The sequence below is a fragment of the Melanaphis sacchari genome, unplaced genomic scaffold (assembly GCF_002803265.2).
Source record: "Melanaphis sacchari strain LSU unplaced genomic scaffold, SCAv2.0 Contig0_pilon_pilon, whole genome shotgun sequence".
Classification (NCBI taxonomy): Eukaryota; Metazoa; Arthropoda; class Insecta; order Hemiptera; family Aphididae; genus Melanaphis; species Melanaphis sacchari.
Genome location: NW_020270366.1, coordinates 23,568,163 through 23,584,880, shown reverse-complemented (window position 1 = coordinate 23,584,880; position 16,718 = coordinate 23,568,163). Strand labels below are relative to the sequence as shown.

The 16,718-nt window shown below is 30.6% G+C and overlaps 2 protein-coding genes across 2 annotated transcripts in view; one reads left to right on the top strand and one right to left on the bottom strand.

Moving 5' to 3' along the window:
• Positions 1-12,582, top strand: part of LOC112599905 (protein white) — a 26,159-nt gene extending 13,577 nt beyond the window's left edge. Inside the window, exons 3-13 of the mRNA XM_025347028.1 lie at positions 3,807-4,045; positions 5,593-5,664; positions 5,745-5,843; positions 6,077-6,315; positions 8,069-8,252; positions 8,676-8,831; positions 8,897-9,028; positions 9,982-10,210; positions 10,970-11,075; positions 11,324-11,495; positions 11,689-12,582. Of these exons, the coding sequence (XP_025202813.1) occupies positions 3,807-4,045; positions 5,593-5,664; positions 5,745-5,843; positions 6,077-6,315; positions 8,069-8,252; positions 8,676-8,831; positions 8,897-9,028; positions 9,982-10,210; positions 10,970-11,075; positions 11,324-11,495; positions 11,689-11,787 (1,727 nt within the window). The 3' untranslated portion in view covers positions 11,788-12,582. The remainder of the gene's footprint in view (positions 1-3,806; positions 4,046-5,592; positions 5,665-5,744; positions 5,844-6,076; positions 6,316-8,068; positions 8,253-8,675; positions 8,832-8,896; positions 9,029-9,981; positions 10,211-10,969; positions 11,076-11,323; positions 11,496-11,688) is intronic.
• LOC112599915 (F-box/LRR-repeat protein 4) lies at positions 11,246-16,718 on the bottom strand. The gene is made up of 12 exons (XM_025347040.1): positions 16,200-16,718; positions 15,552-15,645; positions 15,278-15,491; positions 14,991-15,210; positions 14,807-14,917; positions 14,596-14,721; positions 14,406-14,530; positions 14,230-14,339; positions 14,003-14,164; positions 13,754-13,919; positions 13,329-13,680; positions 11,246-11,489 (listed from the first exon to the last, which is right to left on the bottom strand). Exons 1-11 carry the CDS (start codon positions 16,476-16,478, stop codon positions 13,338-13,340), a joined length of 1,950 nt encoding a protein of 649 aa, XP_025202825.1. The 5' UTR covers positions 16,479-16,718; the 3' UTR covers positions 11,246-11,489; positions 13,329-13,337.

Genomic DNA, 16,718 nt, shown 5'->3' with positions numbered 1-16,718 from the left:
CCTTAATCCGGGCTTGTCGACAGGTAAGAATTCATTTCTTTACACTTTCGGGGTACTCATTTTTGGGGAATAGTAAGTTCCTACACGAGAGTAGCAGGTAAACAATTACATATGTTAGTTCCTACACGGGCATATGTAAGTTCCTACAGGGTAAAAACCAGGTACCTATGTTAGTTCCTACACGGCGGAAAAAGGTACATATGTAAGTGTACCTATATGTGTATATATGTGTAAATATGTATATACGAATAAATATATGATGATTATATATTATATAATACAAATCGCATAACACATTTTCACAAATAAGCATATTATAATAATTAGATTTGTTATTGAAACTTTATACGCTGGTATAGCTATTTAATATAGGTAACTACATTCAAATATACTTATAAATAATACTTATAAATGTATATACGAAATCACTGGAAAATACGACAAGCTACAAGCTGATAATATTTTCCCCTATACCGACTCGACGTAAGGAAAAAGATAAAATATCTTATTATCTATATTTTTGACATACAAAATATTTATGACTTTTCATCATCGATAAAAATGATACAGAACTTGATTTTGATTTGATAATCTTAAAATTAGTTATAAGTCTTATAACTATACACAGTAAAATGTACATCTAGTTATTTCTCTTAAAAGTTTTGTTAGTATTGTTCGAAACATCTGAGTGTCCGTACATATCCGTTTATACTAATCATATACAGTTATACAAATTCACAATGAGCGAGAATGTATCATTCATGTTGAGTGAAAAAGGCAAACAACTACTAGTTTTGAATAATTTTAAATTTTTTAAGCATCATACATCTAAAAAAAATGAAATTACGTGGCGTTGTGTAATAAATAAGTGTAGTGCAAAAGTTTATACTTTGGGTCAAAATGCCCAATTAATTAATACAGATAAATCGTGTTTTGATCACCGCCATGCAAGTGATAGCACTTTAAATCGGCAACAAATAAGCAATGCTTGCAAAAAAAAAGCTGTAGACTCTATAGTTGAAAAACCGTCAAAAATAATACGAAAAGAAGTATCAAATTATGTTAATGAAGGAGATTTGATTGCACCCGACTTAAAACTCATAGCAAGGAATATTCATAATGCAAGAATGCATTGTTTCCCCAAACTGCCAACATCAAGAAAAGAAGTTCACGAAATATTAAGTTTATTAGACATAAAAACAAATAGAGGTGAGTTATTTTTATATAAAAATGACGCGCTAAATGAAATAGTTATTTTTTCATGTAAAACAAATATAGATTTGTTAAAAGAATTAGATGTTTTATATATGGATGGTACTTTTAACTATAGTGATAAATATTATACGCAACTATACACGATTCATGGCATTAAAAATGGAGTGTACATTCCGTTAATGTTTTGTTTATTGCCAAATAAAGAAAAAAAGACTTACATTGCATTATTAAAAACAATAAAAATAGCTGGAGTAATACCTAAAAAAATTATTTTAGATTTTGAAATAGCAATGCATCAAGCAGTTTTTGAAATTTTTCCGGAAACAGAGGTGTTTGGATGTCGTTTTCATTTGGGCCAAGCTTGGTACCGCAAAATTCAAAATTTAGGTTACGCACCACAATTTAATTCTGCAAATGACGATGTAGGAAAATGGTTAGTACATATTTTTGGACTTCCTTTTCTCAATCCAGAGGAAGTGGCAGAATGTTTTACAGAATATTTTATGGCAGACAAACCTGAAAATGCAACTATAACCGAATTTTGTGATTATTTGGTAGACAATTATATATCAAATGAATCAATCTTTCCTCCGAAAATGTGGGCGCGGCAATGTTCTGATAGAGTCCATACGACAAACGCTTGTGAAAGTTTTCATTCAGATTTTAACTCTAATTTTTATCACCAACATCCAAATATTTTTAAAATTATTGAAATTCTCAAACTCTTTCAAGTAAATACGTATATAAAAATAAGAACTACAATTAATAACCCAAAACCAAAAATCAGTAAAAAATACGCCGAAAAAGAAGATTTTATAAATGAAAAAATTTCAGATTATAGAATAAGCAAAATAAATAAATACGATTATGTTAAATTATTAAGTTATAGAAATAAACCTCATAAAATATAAGTTTTCATTTTTATTATATTTTTTACTTTTTATATTATATTATATTCAATTTTTAAAATTAAAATGCATTATACGATTTTTATTATATTGTATTATCATCATATATGTATTTATTCGTATATACATCGAATATACATATTTACACCTTTTTTCCGCCATGTAGGAACTAACATAGGTACCTGGTTTTTACCGTGTAGGAACTTACATACGTACCTTTTTCCGCCGTGTAGGAACTAACGTGTGTATTTTTTTTACCTGCTACTCTCGTGTAGGAACTTACATTCGCCCTCATTTTTATACATGACGACACCGTCAACGGTCAATGGTCAACGGTCAATGATCAGATTAATTACCGTGGTTTTATGTCGTGTTAACGTACGAATTATACAGCGAGCCGGTACTCACGCGTAATAACATTAACTATTCTTCACTGCAGCGATCGCGCAGATCTACCGACACCAGTTTTATGGTCGACCAATGTCGACATATATTATCGTGGGAACTCCTAATCAAACATTATAAAGTTATGCGCGCACGCGTGGTTCGGGAAGGATATCTCATTCTCATTAAATATGGATTCTGCAACCAAAAAACTCGTGTGTGTTACCAGTACGCGCGCGGGAAGTTAAACTTCTTTTGAACGGTACTCACTGAGTGAGTGAAAAAGAAAGTAAGGCATGGATAGAATGGGGTAATGAGAATAATAAAGAAAGAAAAGAAACAATGTAAATTATATTTTTTATATTTTATATTAAATATATTTATATAATTTATATTATATAAATACTTCTGATGGAAGTGATCAAACATCTCCTTACTCTAAACGATTCACCTTTTCAAATATTATAGTTCGAACTCGAGATTATTATTTCGGTAATATTAATTATATTGTAAATTATAATCATTAGGTAAAATAAAAATACCTACTATTTTTACTAAATCCAGTCGTACGTAGTACGTACAAAAATCGAAGTAACCATTAAAATTTAAAATAGGAACTACTTATTACTTAATAACAATATTATTATTTATTATATTAATAACAATGGCTAAAAGCACACTGACTGGATACGTGTACAACTTGGCCACCACGGGCCGCCGCCGCCACCGCCACTTCAACCCACCCACCAATCGAAAAACTGGCTCGCCGCACGACCTGGACCTTTAATCGCAAGTCGCAACTGCGCGTGTATGGTATTATTATTATCATCGTCGTCGAAACCGCATCAGCTGTCACCGTCCATCCAACATTATAATTTATAATACGTAATATTATTATTATTATGTAATATTATGTATATGACGTACTGATACGCTTCGCACCGCCGCCCCGACGACCGTATGAAATCATCTCGGACGATCATTCCGTTTTTATCTAAATATTTATCTCATTAATATTATTGTTGAGTATTCTTTGTTTAATAACCCAGCCAAAAATACTGTCGCTTAATGACACAACCCATAGCCGTTTACAAAATACAGCTACGACAATCCGCGGCTGCGCACAACGACATGTCCGTGTTTGCGTTCGTACGGCCGCCCGTTCGCTTTTTTTTTCCTCACTACCCTGCGTAAAGAAGTTTAACTTCAAAATCCATATTATTTTGTTATCATTATTAATTGTATTATTAACTTATTTCTGTACCATATAAATTATAACATATTGATGTACGATTGCAGTGAGTGGTTCGGCGCGACCTGGCGAACTACTGGCGCTGATGGGATCCAGTGGCGCCGGTAAAACGACCTTATTGAACTCACTAACATTTAGGAGCAACCGAAACGTGATGGAATCTGGAGTTAGATCCATTAACGGCATACCGGTCAACAGTAAATTATTAACGGCCGTTTCCGCATACGTCCAACAAAACGACCTGTTCATAGGTACGCTCACAGTCCGAGAGCACTTAATATTCCAGGTAAGAAAAACTAGGAATATGGGTGTTAAGCAATAAGGACTCGTTCCTGTAGCGTCCATAAATAATATTATAGACACGACGTGTAGACTGTAGGGCATGCATTGTACTTAAGTGTAATCGTAAAGCTATTAATTATTACCAAAGTGATTATTTACAATGTAGATCCTCACCACTAATAATATTAAATAATAATAATTATATAAAATAATAACTTTAAAACACATTATAACAAATGTCATTGTAGTTATTCCAATAATAATAGTAAAATAAATACTATTGAAAGTTATTGAATTAACAATTTGGCAGATATCGAATTAGTAAAATGGTTTTCTTTTTTATTTAACCGGATTCACAACTCCATCGTATTTCGTGTTGTTGCTCAGCCCAATTAAAATTTTTCCAGAAGGTCATGAATTATGAATACCATTATTTCAATGGCCAATTAATATATGATAGAAGAAACACTAAACGTCTACATGTCAAACGACATAGCTGTTAACTCGTACCCACGACAACATATAACCAGTATGATGACTGTAGTATAGTAGAGATTCTTTTTATATCAACATACCGTGCATACTGCATATATTAAGTATAAAGATGACCTGTTCATATATGGTAGGGGTCGGCAACCCGCGGCCCGCAGAGCAATTTTTGATGGCCCGCACAAAGGTGGTTAATTTTTGTGTTTTACTTTTGACACTTTTGTTCAATAACATTTTTCATATAATTTTCAATATTATATAATTCTTTTTCCTTTATAAATTAAATCTAATCTAACCGTTTCATAATAGCAATACAATTATAAGTATTATATCATAATATGTAATTTTTTTTTTTAATGTGGCCCTTGATGAACAATTGAAAAAAAAAAATGGCCCGTGTTGTTAAAAAGGTTGCCGACCCCTGATATATGGTATAACATTTTCTGCGATAGCGTCTGGTTCAACACTTCCACGTGGTGATCTTACCGGTCCAGTTTATTATCAATTCTCGTTGTAACCATAGCGCAGAAATGGAGATCGGCCTCCGCAACTATAACCAACTCGATGACTACAATCCGTTATCAGTCTACGACCCACGTTTATCGCTGGCTACTATGGATTTTGTTAGGTTAGGCAATACATTTCTGCAAACATTCCTAATTCCCTTTCGAACAAAACCAATTCTGGCATCCCAGTAATTGGACACACAATTAATACCAGTACCACACTACAAATAAACATTATGAACCAAGAATTTGTAATAATAATAACATATATAACAATATGAGACGATTGTATGAGTGAGTAGTGACGTTATTCATTAGAACATTTAAAACTCTTCATAACTAGTTAATATTATGTAATTTATTTGAGCGAGTTGATATACGCTATACACAGCAGCAGTTTATATGATTGTTTTATTTTGAGGTTTAATTATAAGGAAATACATTTAAAAAAAATGCACAAATACTTGCTAGGCACCTATAATGATTTACTTACACGAGATTAGTATCTGAGCTCTTTAGCACTATTTGTTACGCTAAATTTTAATTTTTATGACAGGCAATGGTGCGAATGGACCGAGACATACCATACGAAAAACGAATGGCTCGAGTTGAAGATGTTATACAAGAAGTGAGTTTCAATCATGTTTGTATATAAAGTGGTTACACCCATAATAATAAAATGATGCTTTGTATTTTTCTTCAATTTAGTTGTCATTAAGTAAATGTCAAAACACTATCATCGGTGTGATCGGCAGAATAAAAGGTTTATCCGGTGGTGAAATGAAACGTTTGTCGTTTGCTTCCGAGGTAAGATATTGATTAATTATTGATAAATAACGCAAGTACTTAAGTTTTAAAATTTATCACTTCACCAGAATTTAATAAAATTTATACGACTATTACGATTTTACGATTTGTGTTTTTCTTCTATAAACATAATGTTTAATTTATAATTGTAAATTCATAAATATATTGATATTATAAAGCTCGACAATGTGAATTGTTTTACATATTGTTTGTTTTTTGAATGCTTTCAACAGGTGTTAACAGACCCTCCGCTGATGTTCTGCGACGAACCGACTTCGGGACTGGACTCGTACATGGCTCAAAACGTGGTTAGCGTGCTCAAGTCAATGGCGTCCAAAGGCAAAACAATCATTTGCACCATTCACCAGCCGTCCTCTGAGGTTTACTCCATGTTCGACAAAATATTATTGCTGGCCAATGGCCGAACAGCTTTCCTGGGTTCTACCAACGATGCCATAGAATTTTTCAAAACGTAATATCCATTATCCACCTCTTGTAACATCTAACACAATAACACATGAGTCTAAAGTACAAAATAGTTGCAAAAATAAAATAAAAAATAGTCATAAGTACTTATGTCTTACTACCTTTCCATAATACTTGACTTACGAACATTGAATCTTATCAAAAGGTCCTCCAAGACACTCTTATTGAACTGTAGATAGACTCTAAATATATTTAGATTAGATAGGCCTAAATACCCTCTCCCCCAGTAATATATATAATAAATTGTATATTATATAATTCCTAACGATGTAAACCACTAACCATATGATTTATGTTTGATTATTATATTCATAATCATCATTTCGGTTTCCCTAATCTCTCTATAATATATTTAATTGTATGTATAATAAAAGCGATAAGCCTGAAGATAATTTTACTCGGTGTATCAATTATTGCTTCCGTCACTCCAATTATTAACCACCAAAATTACATGAAAAAATCCAAAATTAAACTACTAAACTAATTAAAATGATAACTTATTTAAACTTTTAAACTTCAATATAGTTGGTAAATTTTTTAATCAACCAATTTACCTGATAACTTTGCTTTTTCCATTAAATTTTAAAATTTATTTCGTATTTTTTGCACACGTAATAAAATTTACATGTATGTACTTACACGATTTAAAATTAAATTAAGCCAACAAATAATTCATAAGCGTTTCTTGATAAAACAATAATAATAGTTAGTTAGATAATAAGTAAAAAAAAAAAACGTAATTTTATATAGCAGTGACTCTCAAAATGTTTTTATCCTAACACATTTTTAATACCTAAACATTTTGTACTTCTCAATAACAAGTAGGTACTTTTAGATTTGAAATAAAACAAATACCACAAATCGATTTAAATATTAACAATACAATACTGAAATACATAGGTGTTAATATTTATTTTTATAGTTCTTTTCTGCAAAATTGATGTCTATATTTTTACTGAAAATATTTTTTTCTAATAACCAAATACTATGGATCTGAATAAAAAAGTTCAAATTTTTATGATATAACCTTTAAAAAACTTAATTATGGACATATATACCGCCTAGTGGGCTGAACTATTTCTATCCGGTTCAATTGTATTTTAACTCATAAAAAAATTTGAGTGGGTGGATAGGTGTTTTATTTTTTATTTTAATAAAATAAGATGTTCTTAGACTTGGCTCTATCTAAGGGGTTTTTAGATACAAGAATAATTAAGGTATGATGGCCTTGGTTATACCTGGTATGCTATAGTTAGCGAGATATAATGTTTTTTATATACTGTTATGACGAGATTGATTAAAATATAATTTATCACTATTGTATACTTAAACTAATTACTATCGTTAAAAAAAAAAATTAAAAAAATAATTAACCGGAGCCCTGTGTTGGGAAAAAAATATTTAATTAACTAGAAAATAAAATCCTAACTATGATAATAGAAAACCATAATCAATAATAATTAATAACCCATGTTTAATATAAAATAAGAAGAAAATATTAAATCAAAACATTACGGATTAAAATGTTTAAAATTGTTTATTTTAATTGAGTGTAGTTAGACTCAACACATTATTTCCCCTCGGCTTTAAATGCTGAATGCGTTAACGATTAAATTATAGCGTTAGCTTTACGTTCTCATATTGGCTTAACTAATTCAAGTTTTGATCATTTTTATTGTCATTTTCTTACCCATCTTTGTACACAACATATTATATTCTGTTTTCAATTCCGTACACAGGCTCGGCGTCAGCTGCCCGAAGAACCACAACCCGGCGGATTTTTTCATTCAACTGCTGGCCATCGTACCATCCCAAGAAATGTGCTCATTCGAAACTATCGACACTGTTTGTGAGGCCTACGAGAACTCGAGCTACAAGAATGACATGATTGAACACCAAAAACAGTTGTTCGCCGCCAGCAAAGTAAGTGTGTATACGTGCATAGGATGATTGACGAAACTCGACTGCATAAGTGTGTATAAACATATTGTAGACACAACCGACAGTTCCCAAGTACGTATAATCAATAACCTATTTCGCTAGCGAGTTTTATGATTTATCGTCGGTTCGTCATATGGGACTCTCGCTAAAAATGTGGATTTCCTGTAATTCTGTGTAAAACAAATTTTATATAATAATTTATCACATTCGTGTAAGTAGTAGTCCTTCTCAGCAGCGATATATATTTTTCAATTTTTGTTCATAAATTTTACGACGACCGTCACTTGCGTTACTGAGAGATGTGATCGTGGGTGCCTGCTACAATACGACATAACCATCGACCCGTATACACCCGGCTCCAACTCGAATAAACTATAGCTAACGTCGGATTTTCGATTTTTCCAGAGCTCGTTAGACTATTGGGGCTTGAGTGGTCTAGAGAACGTCTCGTCGCCGTACAAAGCATCGTGGATGGAACAGTTTTCGGCAGTCTTCTGGCGGTCATGGCTCAGTATCAAAAAGGAACCAGCACTCACCAAAATTAGGATCATCCAAACATTGGTAAACCTGTAAAATCGCGGCGGTGACCAACCCGATCTAAACCATAATCGTGTTTATTATTTTAGTTAGTAGCCGCTTTGATAAGTTTCATATTCTACAACCAGCACCTGGACCAAGACGGCGTAATGAACATTAACGGAGCGCTGTTCATGTGTATATCTAACATGACGTTCCAGAACGTGTTGGCCGTTATTAACGTGAGTATACACCTATATACCGGCCCTAGTGATGCCCGTAACTCTGGTAAGGAGAGAGACAGTGATGTGTGTTTGGAAAGATTATAGCCTCCCTAAGGTAGCAACAAAACTCTTCAAAAAAAATTGAGTTAACTTGTTAACTTTTTTGTCAATTGGTTAGGTTAGGTTATAGCGTCTACTAAATTCAGAGCTTACATGATAATAATTGATATATTTTTTTAATAATAAATAAAAAATATATTTTAGTTAACAGCCTTGAATAGTATAATATAAAAATAAAAATTGTAACTACTAGTTTTGGACTTGATCAATAATATTACTTGTGTTAATTATTTAAGTTATTGTTATTGCTATTTATTATATGTTTTGTGTGTATGAGATTATTATATTTTATTTTATGTATAATATTAACAAATTTATTAGTAATCTGTTAACATTTAACGTTCGGAACTTAATAATTACAATTATTATTTTTATATTATAGCTTACAGCATACTCGAGGCGATAACAGTAAAAAATGTTCATAGTCTTAATATTAACAAATAAATATATATATTTTCTAACCACATTGTTTAAAATACTCCGTTTATCAATCGATATATTATACACAATACACTAAATAAACTTTAATCAATATACCAATTACCGATTACAATTTATTAATGGTTTTGTAGCCACAAATCATAATTTAGTGTACATACCTACGTAATTGTATTAATATTATTTAACAAGGTCTTGACACCTTTGAATTAACCGTTAAGTACAAAGTTTAATTTATAATAAGCATACAAGAAGAGCATTTCTATATGTTCATATAAATTATCAAAAAACTTCTACCAACTGCTAGGCGGCAGGGGTTCATAAAACATTACATATAAATATATTACAAGACAACAAACATTTCTGCCATCATATTATGATATATTATTAAAAGATTATTTCCACTATTACAGGTATTCTGTTCCGAGCTTCCGGTATTCATGCGCGAACATCACAGCGGCATGTACCGAACGGACGTGTACTTCTTGAGCAAAACCCTCGCCGAGGTACCGATATTCTTAATCATACCCATAATGTTCACGTCAATCATGTACTACATTGTGGGTCTAAACCCAAAGTTCATACACTTCCTCACGGCCATCCTTTTCATAACGCTCGTCAGTCTGGTGGCCGTCTCGTTTGGTAAGTGAATCACCTGAATACCCGTAAATCTACGTAAATACTATATCATCATGTCGCTCAATTGGTTTCAGTCAGCGGACATCATCATATGACCGTTTTTAAGGGGTTTTAAACAGGCAATTTTAACGACATTCAAGTATAGGTATGTCGTACTTTCGGTTGTTGTGCAGTAATAATAATTACGAAATTAGTATCCAATGATACAAACCAACAACATTGGATAAAATATATTTATAAATTTATTAAATAATGGCCATTTATGAACAGTAAATAGTCCAATCTGCGATGTTTTGTTTTTTATTTGTTCAATCACAATATTACTATTAACATATAATTATAGACATTTAATACAGGTCGGCATTGAACTTCGATTTAAAAAAAACAAACGCAATCTTCAGAATTTGTCATACAACTATACACGTCCAAATAATCAATTATATTTTCTCGCATTAGTTAATTCAAAAATAAGAGTCCAACGCGACTTGAATAAAGTTTTCTTCATTCTAATTAAAAAATAATTACAATCCAAGTACTCTGTGAAATTTAACTACAATAATTTTCCGTTTATTTTGCCTGTGATATGGATTTCGACAGTTATTAATCTGTTTATTTATTTTTGTACAGTCACAGCACGCCGTAACTATAAAAATTGTCTGATTTCAACCCCCACAAATAAAATATCCAACTCCAAAGCCCTTAAAATTAAATAATATAATTACACTCACCCGTACTAATACATGATTCGTATGATTTTTTCAGGTTACTTTGTATCATGTGCCAGCGGTTCTATATCGATCGCTCTTTCTGTGGGGCCCACGTTCGTCATACCTTTCCTGCTGTTTGGAGGTTATTTTTTGAACGTCGGGTAAGTTGCAGTATATACAAAACACAGTGTATTATTTAATTATCACTCACGTATATAATGCAAAATCGTAATACTTATTACAATAAAATAATTAGTATAAATAATTAATAATTTTGTACAACGCATTCATATCGAATATAAATAAATAATATTATGACAGCATTCTTATGATATATATATAGGTATATAAATAAGTAATAATAGTTATCGCTAAGTATAATAATATATTAAAATTATTTGTTTTCAAGATCAATTCCGTATTATTTCCGATGGCTGAGCGTCTTTTCGTGGTTCAAGTACGCCAACGAAGGGCTGCAAGTCAACCAGTGGGCAGACATCGACGTCATCAATTGCAACAGAGCGAACACAACGTGCCCGCGTTCCGGTCATGCCGTCTTGGAGTCGAACAATTTTCTAGAGGTAAACAGACAACAACGTCTTTGATTATTATTGGTTTCGAATTAAATGCAAATATAACAACGACGAATGTCAGCTGGCAGCGAATAATTATTTTCTCCTGAGATCTTTAGCTACAATCCTATTTTATTATGTACCGTGTTTTAATTTTAAACGCATCTAATCTATTCTTATTTTGTTTTTGTTTTTTCCCCAGTCAAACATCACCATGGACATAGCTTCATTATTTATACTGATCATCGTTTTTCGGTTCATGGCGTTCTTATCACTTCTGGTCAGAACGACGAGGAAGTAACACACACGCAATAATATTTTCAACGATCCTGGGAATTCATCACTGCCATAAATGCGTACAACACACGATATGTTTGTAAAATCCATCAAAGGCAATACACTACTTGAAATGAAAAGATAAGTCCAGAGACTAAGGAAAACTAGATACATTAATATATTTACATAGATTATGGTCGCTTACGGTTGTGTATATATTGTTCTACAAAACATTTTAGAAATAAAAATAATGTAATGTAGTTTTAATTTAATTTAAACAAATTAATGAAAAAGTTAGGTGTCATGTCATTATTGTGCATTCATCAGTAAAAAATATTCTAATTTCTGAAACTTAATTTCTATAATTTATAACTTGGTACTTAGGTAACTTAATTTTTTACATTTTATTATTTATATTTAAGTATCAGAGTGACTTAGGGCCGTAGCCACAACGAATTCCTGTGACGGTTCATTCCACTCAAAATCTCATGTTTTTCTTATTAGATAAATACACTAGAATTATGTATATAAAAGTTTCCTCCCATTCGAATTAAAATACGGTACTAGTATTTGGTATACTAAAATAAAGTCAATTGTATGATATTCAATCTGACTTTCTTTAATAGTTGCTATGATTGTTTTAAGAGTATATATTTTGTTTGTTTGATGATTTTTTTTTTTATTATTATTACTATTATTACTACTACTATTATTATTACTACATGTAATGCAAAACGATTAAGTTACTGATTGCACATTGTTGAATTATTATACAAAATTTATAACTAATGTGTATTTATTAAATTTATTTAATGTTGTTGAGCACGTTTTCTATGTTTTTGCTTTTACATAATATATTGTGAATTATGATATTAAATATAAATGTTTTCTGAATTACAATTAACGGTTAAGTTAATACGTAATAGTTATATAATAAACTAAACAGTGTACCTAATTCAATTAGCTCCAATTATAAAACATTTAATTAAACAAAATAATAACTATTTGAGTAAGCATCAATAAAAAGTATGATTGTATAATATTAGGTAATAGTTACAATACATTTTTAGTGTGAATTTTAAATTAAAAATATAATCACCTATTAATAAAACATGCAATCAATGAAAATTTACAAATTAAACAACAAAAAAGAAATAATTATGAAAAAATTAAATTGCATTTAATATTAATCAATCATATTTATTTTACTTAGTCTTTTAAAATTTAAAAACATTAACAAATAATAATATTACTTTGAGTTTAAGTATAATAATGATTAAACTTTTTTCTATATTATCTATTTTTTCATAGTATTCGTAAAAATGATTACACAATCAATGATCATTCTCAATATAAATAAATGTATACATGTACATTTTTAATTTTTATAATAGAACAATAATTTGATTATAAATTTTATCATATTTCTTAACATCAATTATTAAATGTATTTTTCAATGCTCAACAAAACTGTATTTTGAGGAACTTACAGTTTTTGATAACATGCATTTACAATTTATTAAAAAGTTTGAAAAACAAATGTAAAAAAATAAAGATATAACTTACTGTAATAATCTAGTAATGATATACATTTGAATGGTCAGAAGTAGTAAATTGAATGCATACATTGGGATATTTTGATCGCCAAACTTGTACATCTCCTTCTTTGATGTTCTCACAAAAATTTACATCCATTAACTTAAGGTTTTTACATTTCTGTAGGAACTTGGAGCAAGCGTCAACTGTAATTGCTCTGAGGCCAACCAAATCGATTTGTTCCAGCAATGGACAATAATCAGCAAACGCTAGTAGATCGCGGTCGCAAACACCACGTAATGACACAACAATGATTTTTTTCAATCTTGGACAAGATTTGACCAAGTCCAAGAGACTATCACCTGGAATACTCAAAGCTAAACTGAAAACATACAAATAATATTAGTTGAATCAAAATTTGTGGTAATATGATTTTTTTTTAAATGTATTCTAACCACCATCCGAGATCAATTTCTTCGAGTTGTTTAAGAGCAGTTAAAAAACGTAATCCAGTAGGAGACAGTGTATAACTTTTCCAAAAGTCAACAGACACTAGTTGCTTGTTTGATACTGACAAAGCATGCGCAACATGGTCCATACAATCAATTCGTTTACACGAACCTATTCAATGATAAAACAAACAAAAAAATTAGTACAATCATCACAATAAGTAAAATTATATAATATAAAAGTTAACTATTTACCTAAATTGATGTGCTTCAACTTGGGCATACACGTTATATAAAAAATTAAACACTCTGTGGTAATATTTGTTCTATAAAAATCTATACGTTCCATTTTTGGGAAACTCTGTGGTGGACATATCAGCTCAAAATCGATTGAAGTGCAACTTCTCAAACTCAATTCTAAATAACCATAAGTTGCATAAATATTTTATTAGGTACAAATATTGCAACGAAAATAACTTTACCTTTTATACATTTGCAAAATAAATTTATTGCGATTAATGTGGTATCGTTGACAAATCCACAACAGTCTAGTCGTAAATGAGTTAAATTAGTACCACATTTCTTTATAAATCTAAACATTCAATAAATAATTTAAAACAAATGGTTATCATTATATTGTTTAGCATAAATGACATACAAGTTAAATGCTGTGCTGAGTATCCCTTTTGTAATACCACACCAAGATAAATCCAACTTTGTCATTTGGTTACAGTATGGCTCTAATGAAATGAGCATTGAATAGGAAAATGAACACCAATAGGGCTAAAAAATATATTGTATTAATTTATTTTTCTTCAAGTATATAATTTTTAAACATTTGTACTAACTTTTAAATTTAATTCTCTATAGAAATATCCATCGGTACAAATGTTATAGAAGCGCTTGCACACCCTCATACAAAGTCGCAATGATTTTAAATCCAAATATGAAAATATTTGCATCAATGATTCATTCTATATTTACATAAATACAATTTTAGGATGGGATAATGATTTTAATAGTAATAATGTACTATAAATTAATTCTAAAAAAGTGTACCGGCAATCGCAATGTGTAATCAATGTTGGGTACTTTACGCCACTCGTTTTCAAGTTCTTCAATGTTCTTGATAAGTTTCAAAAATGGATCTAGACTAGTCGACATAGTTAACTAAAAAATGAATATACCAAAATAATTAAAATTTAAAAAATATATATATATATATATATTGAAAATCACTTACATTTGAAGCCATTGATGGCACTCTAATATCTGACAATATTTCCTGGTTCTGTTCTTCGTTATTATCATAAACATATCCTAAGGATGTATGAGTAACCATAGGTATAGAAATAATGTCTAGTTCTCCACTTTCTGGATACTTCAAAATACCACCCATAGATACAGCATCTAATTCGGTGTAGTAATCCAATTGGGAATGATTAAACTCTATACATATTTCTCTGTAAGAAATATAATAACATTAGTATCAATCAAAGAAGTTTATAGTTAAGTAATATTTTGGCTTACTTGACCAGTTCCTTTATGTAATTTAATTTTGGAGCAAATAATCGAGAATGTCTCAAGCCATTACAGTTCTGAGGCAATCCTTCCCATAATAATCTCCATGCCATCGTTTCAGGAAGGTCAACAACTTTGCCTGATATTCGTACTACAGACCCAGGAGTAAACGTTTCAAATATGGAAATTACCAAAGGAATGACTGGTGTTTCAAATGATAATACTGTAATACATATAATAAAAATATTAATAATTAATTTGTTTTATTTTTACTTTATCTTACTTATATAATCTTCGCTTCTTATTCTTCCTGCATTTTGTGGCATAATTGGACATTTTCGTGATGGTGCAAGTTCTCTCCATGGTCCATAACTCCTCTGCGTAAAAAAAAAAATAAATACAAAATTATAAATAAAAATAAAAACAAAAACTCATTTTAAACTATTTGACCTTAAACAAAATAATAATCCTTTGAATAATTGAATTAAAAAAAAAATTGAAGGTTGGAAAAATATTTGAACATAATAGCTTAGTTAATAATACTTTTATAATCTTACGTATATTGCATATATTTAAAATAAAATGTGAAGAATAATAAACATACAAGAGCATATTATTAATTACAGTTTTTAAAATTTTAAAGAAAGTAAAATAATTTATTACAGCTAAGTAAACAGCTTAATACACAAAAACACTTTTTAAAACCGTTTAAACTAATATAATATTTGACAAGCTTAGATAGTCATAGCAATAAAAAATTAAATACCTATTATGGACTACATAAAACAATTTAAGATCGTAAACATTCATTAAAATGTAACATTTGTCTAATAATTTGTAGGCTTGTAGGTCATGGGAGTGATACAATCCTTCAGCGAAGTGAACGATAAGTGCACAGGTACTAGAAGAAATTGGATTAAAAAAAACTCACCATAACATAAGACTGTGGAAAGTCTCCATAGTTTGGAAACTTGCTCGGTCTGCCGGTGACATTGCTGGCCGTGTAAGATATGCTAATGTCGCTGCCATACTGAGAGCTAAAGTCCACTACTTCCGATGAGAACTGGAACACGAAATTGTCCAATGTGGAACGCTGCTTGTTGATTCGCCTGATCTGTTTGCGATCCATGTATGTACGCGTGTAGTCAATGTACGACTTGCAAAGCTTTCTAAGATCATCCAAGTTAAAGCCAACTTGTTCGTCGTTCATGACCAATTCCGTCGGCACAAATCCCGATGAAACGCGCACCTTTGAATTCCATCGAACACACTAATTCCGATAACCGTACATCGTGAACTTGGACTTTTGGCAGGCGAGATTTATAGTAGCCGGGGTTTTACACGACTAGCAAATAAATTACGCTAAATGGACAATAAATTATAATATTTTAGTATTAGTATTTTGTTGTATTTGTCGTATTTACACTTTATCACAGTATCACACGTCCTT

Excerpts from the sequence above, each read along its gene's own strand:
- LOC112599915 (XM_025347040.1), bottom strand. The coding sequence starts at position 16,478 with ATGAACGACGAACAAGTTGGCTTTAACTTGGATGATCTTAGAAAGCTT. Across the intron at positions 15,492-15,551 it reads AAGAAGCGAAGATTATATAA|TATTATCATTTGAAACACCA; the intron begins GTAAGATAAAGT and ends TATGTATTACAG. Across the intron at positions 13,920-14,002 it reads GTTGAAGCACATCAATTTAG|GTTCGTGTAAACGAATTGAT; the intron begins GTAAATAGTTAA and ends ATCATTGAATAG.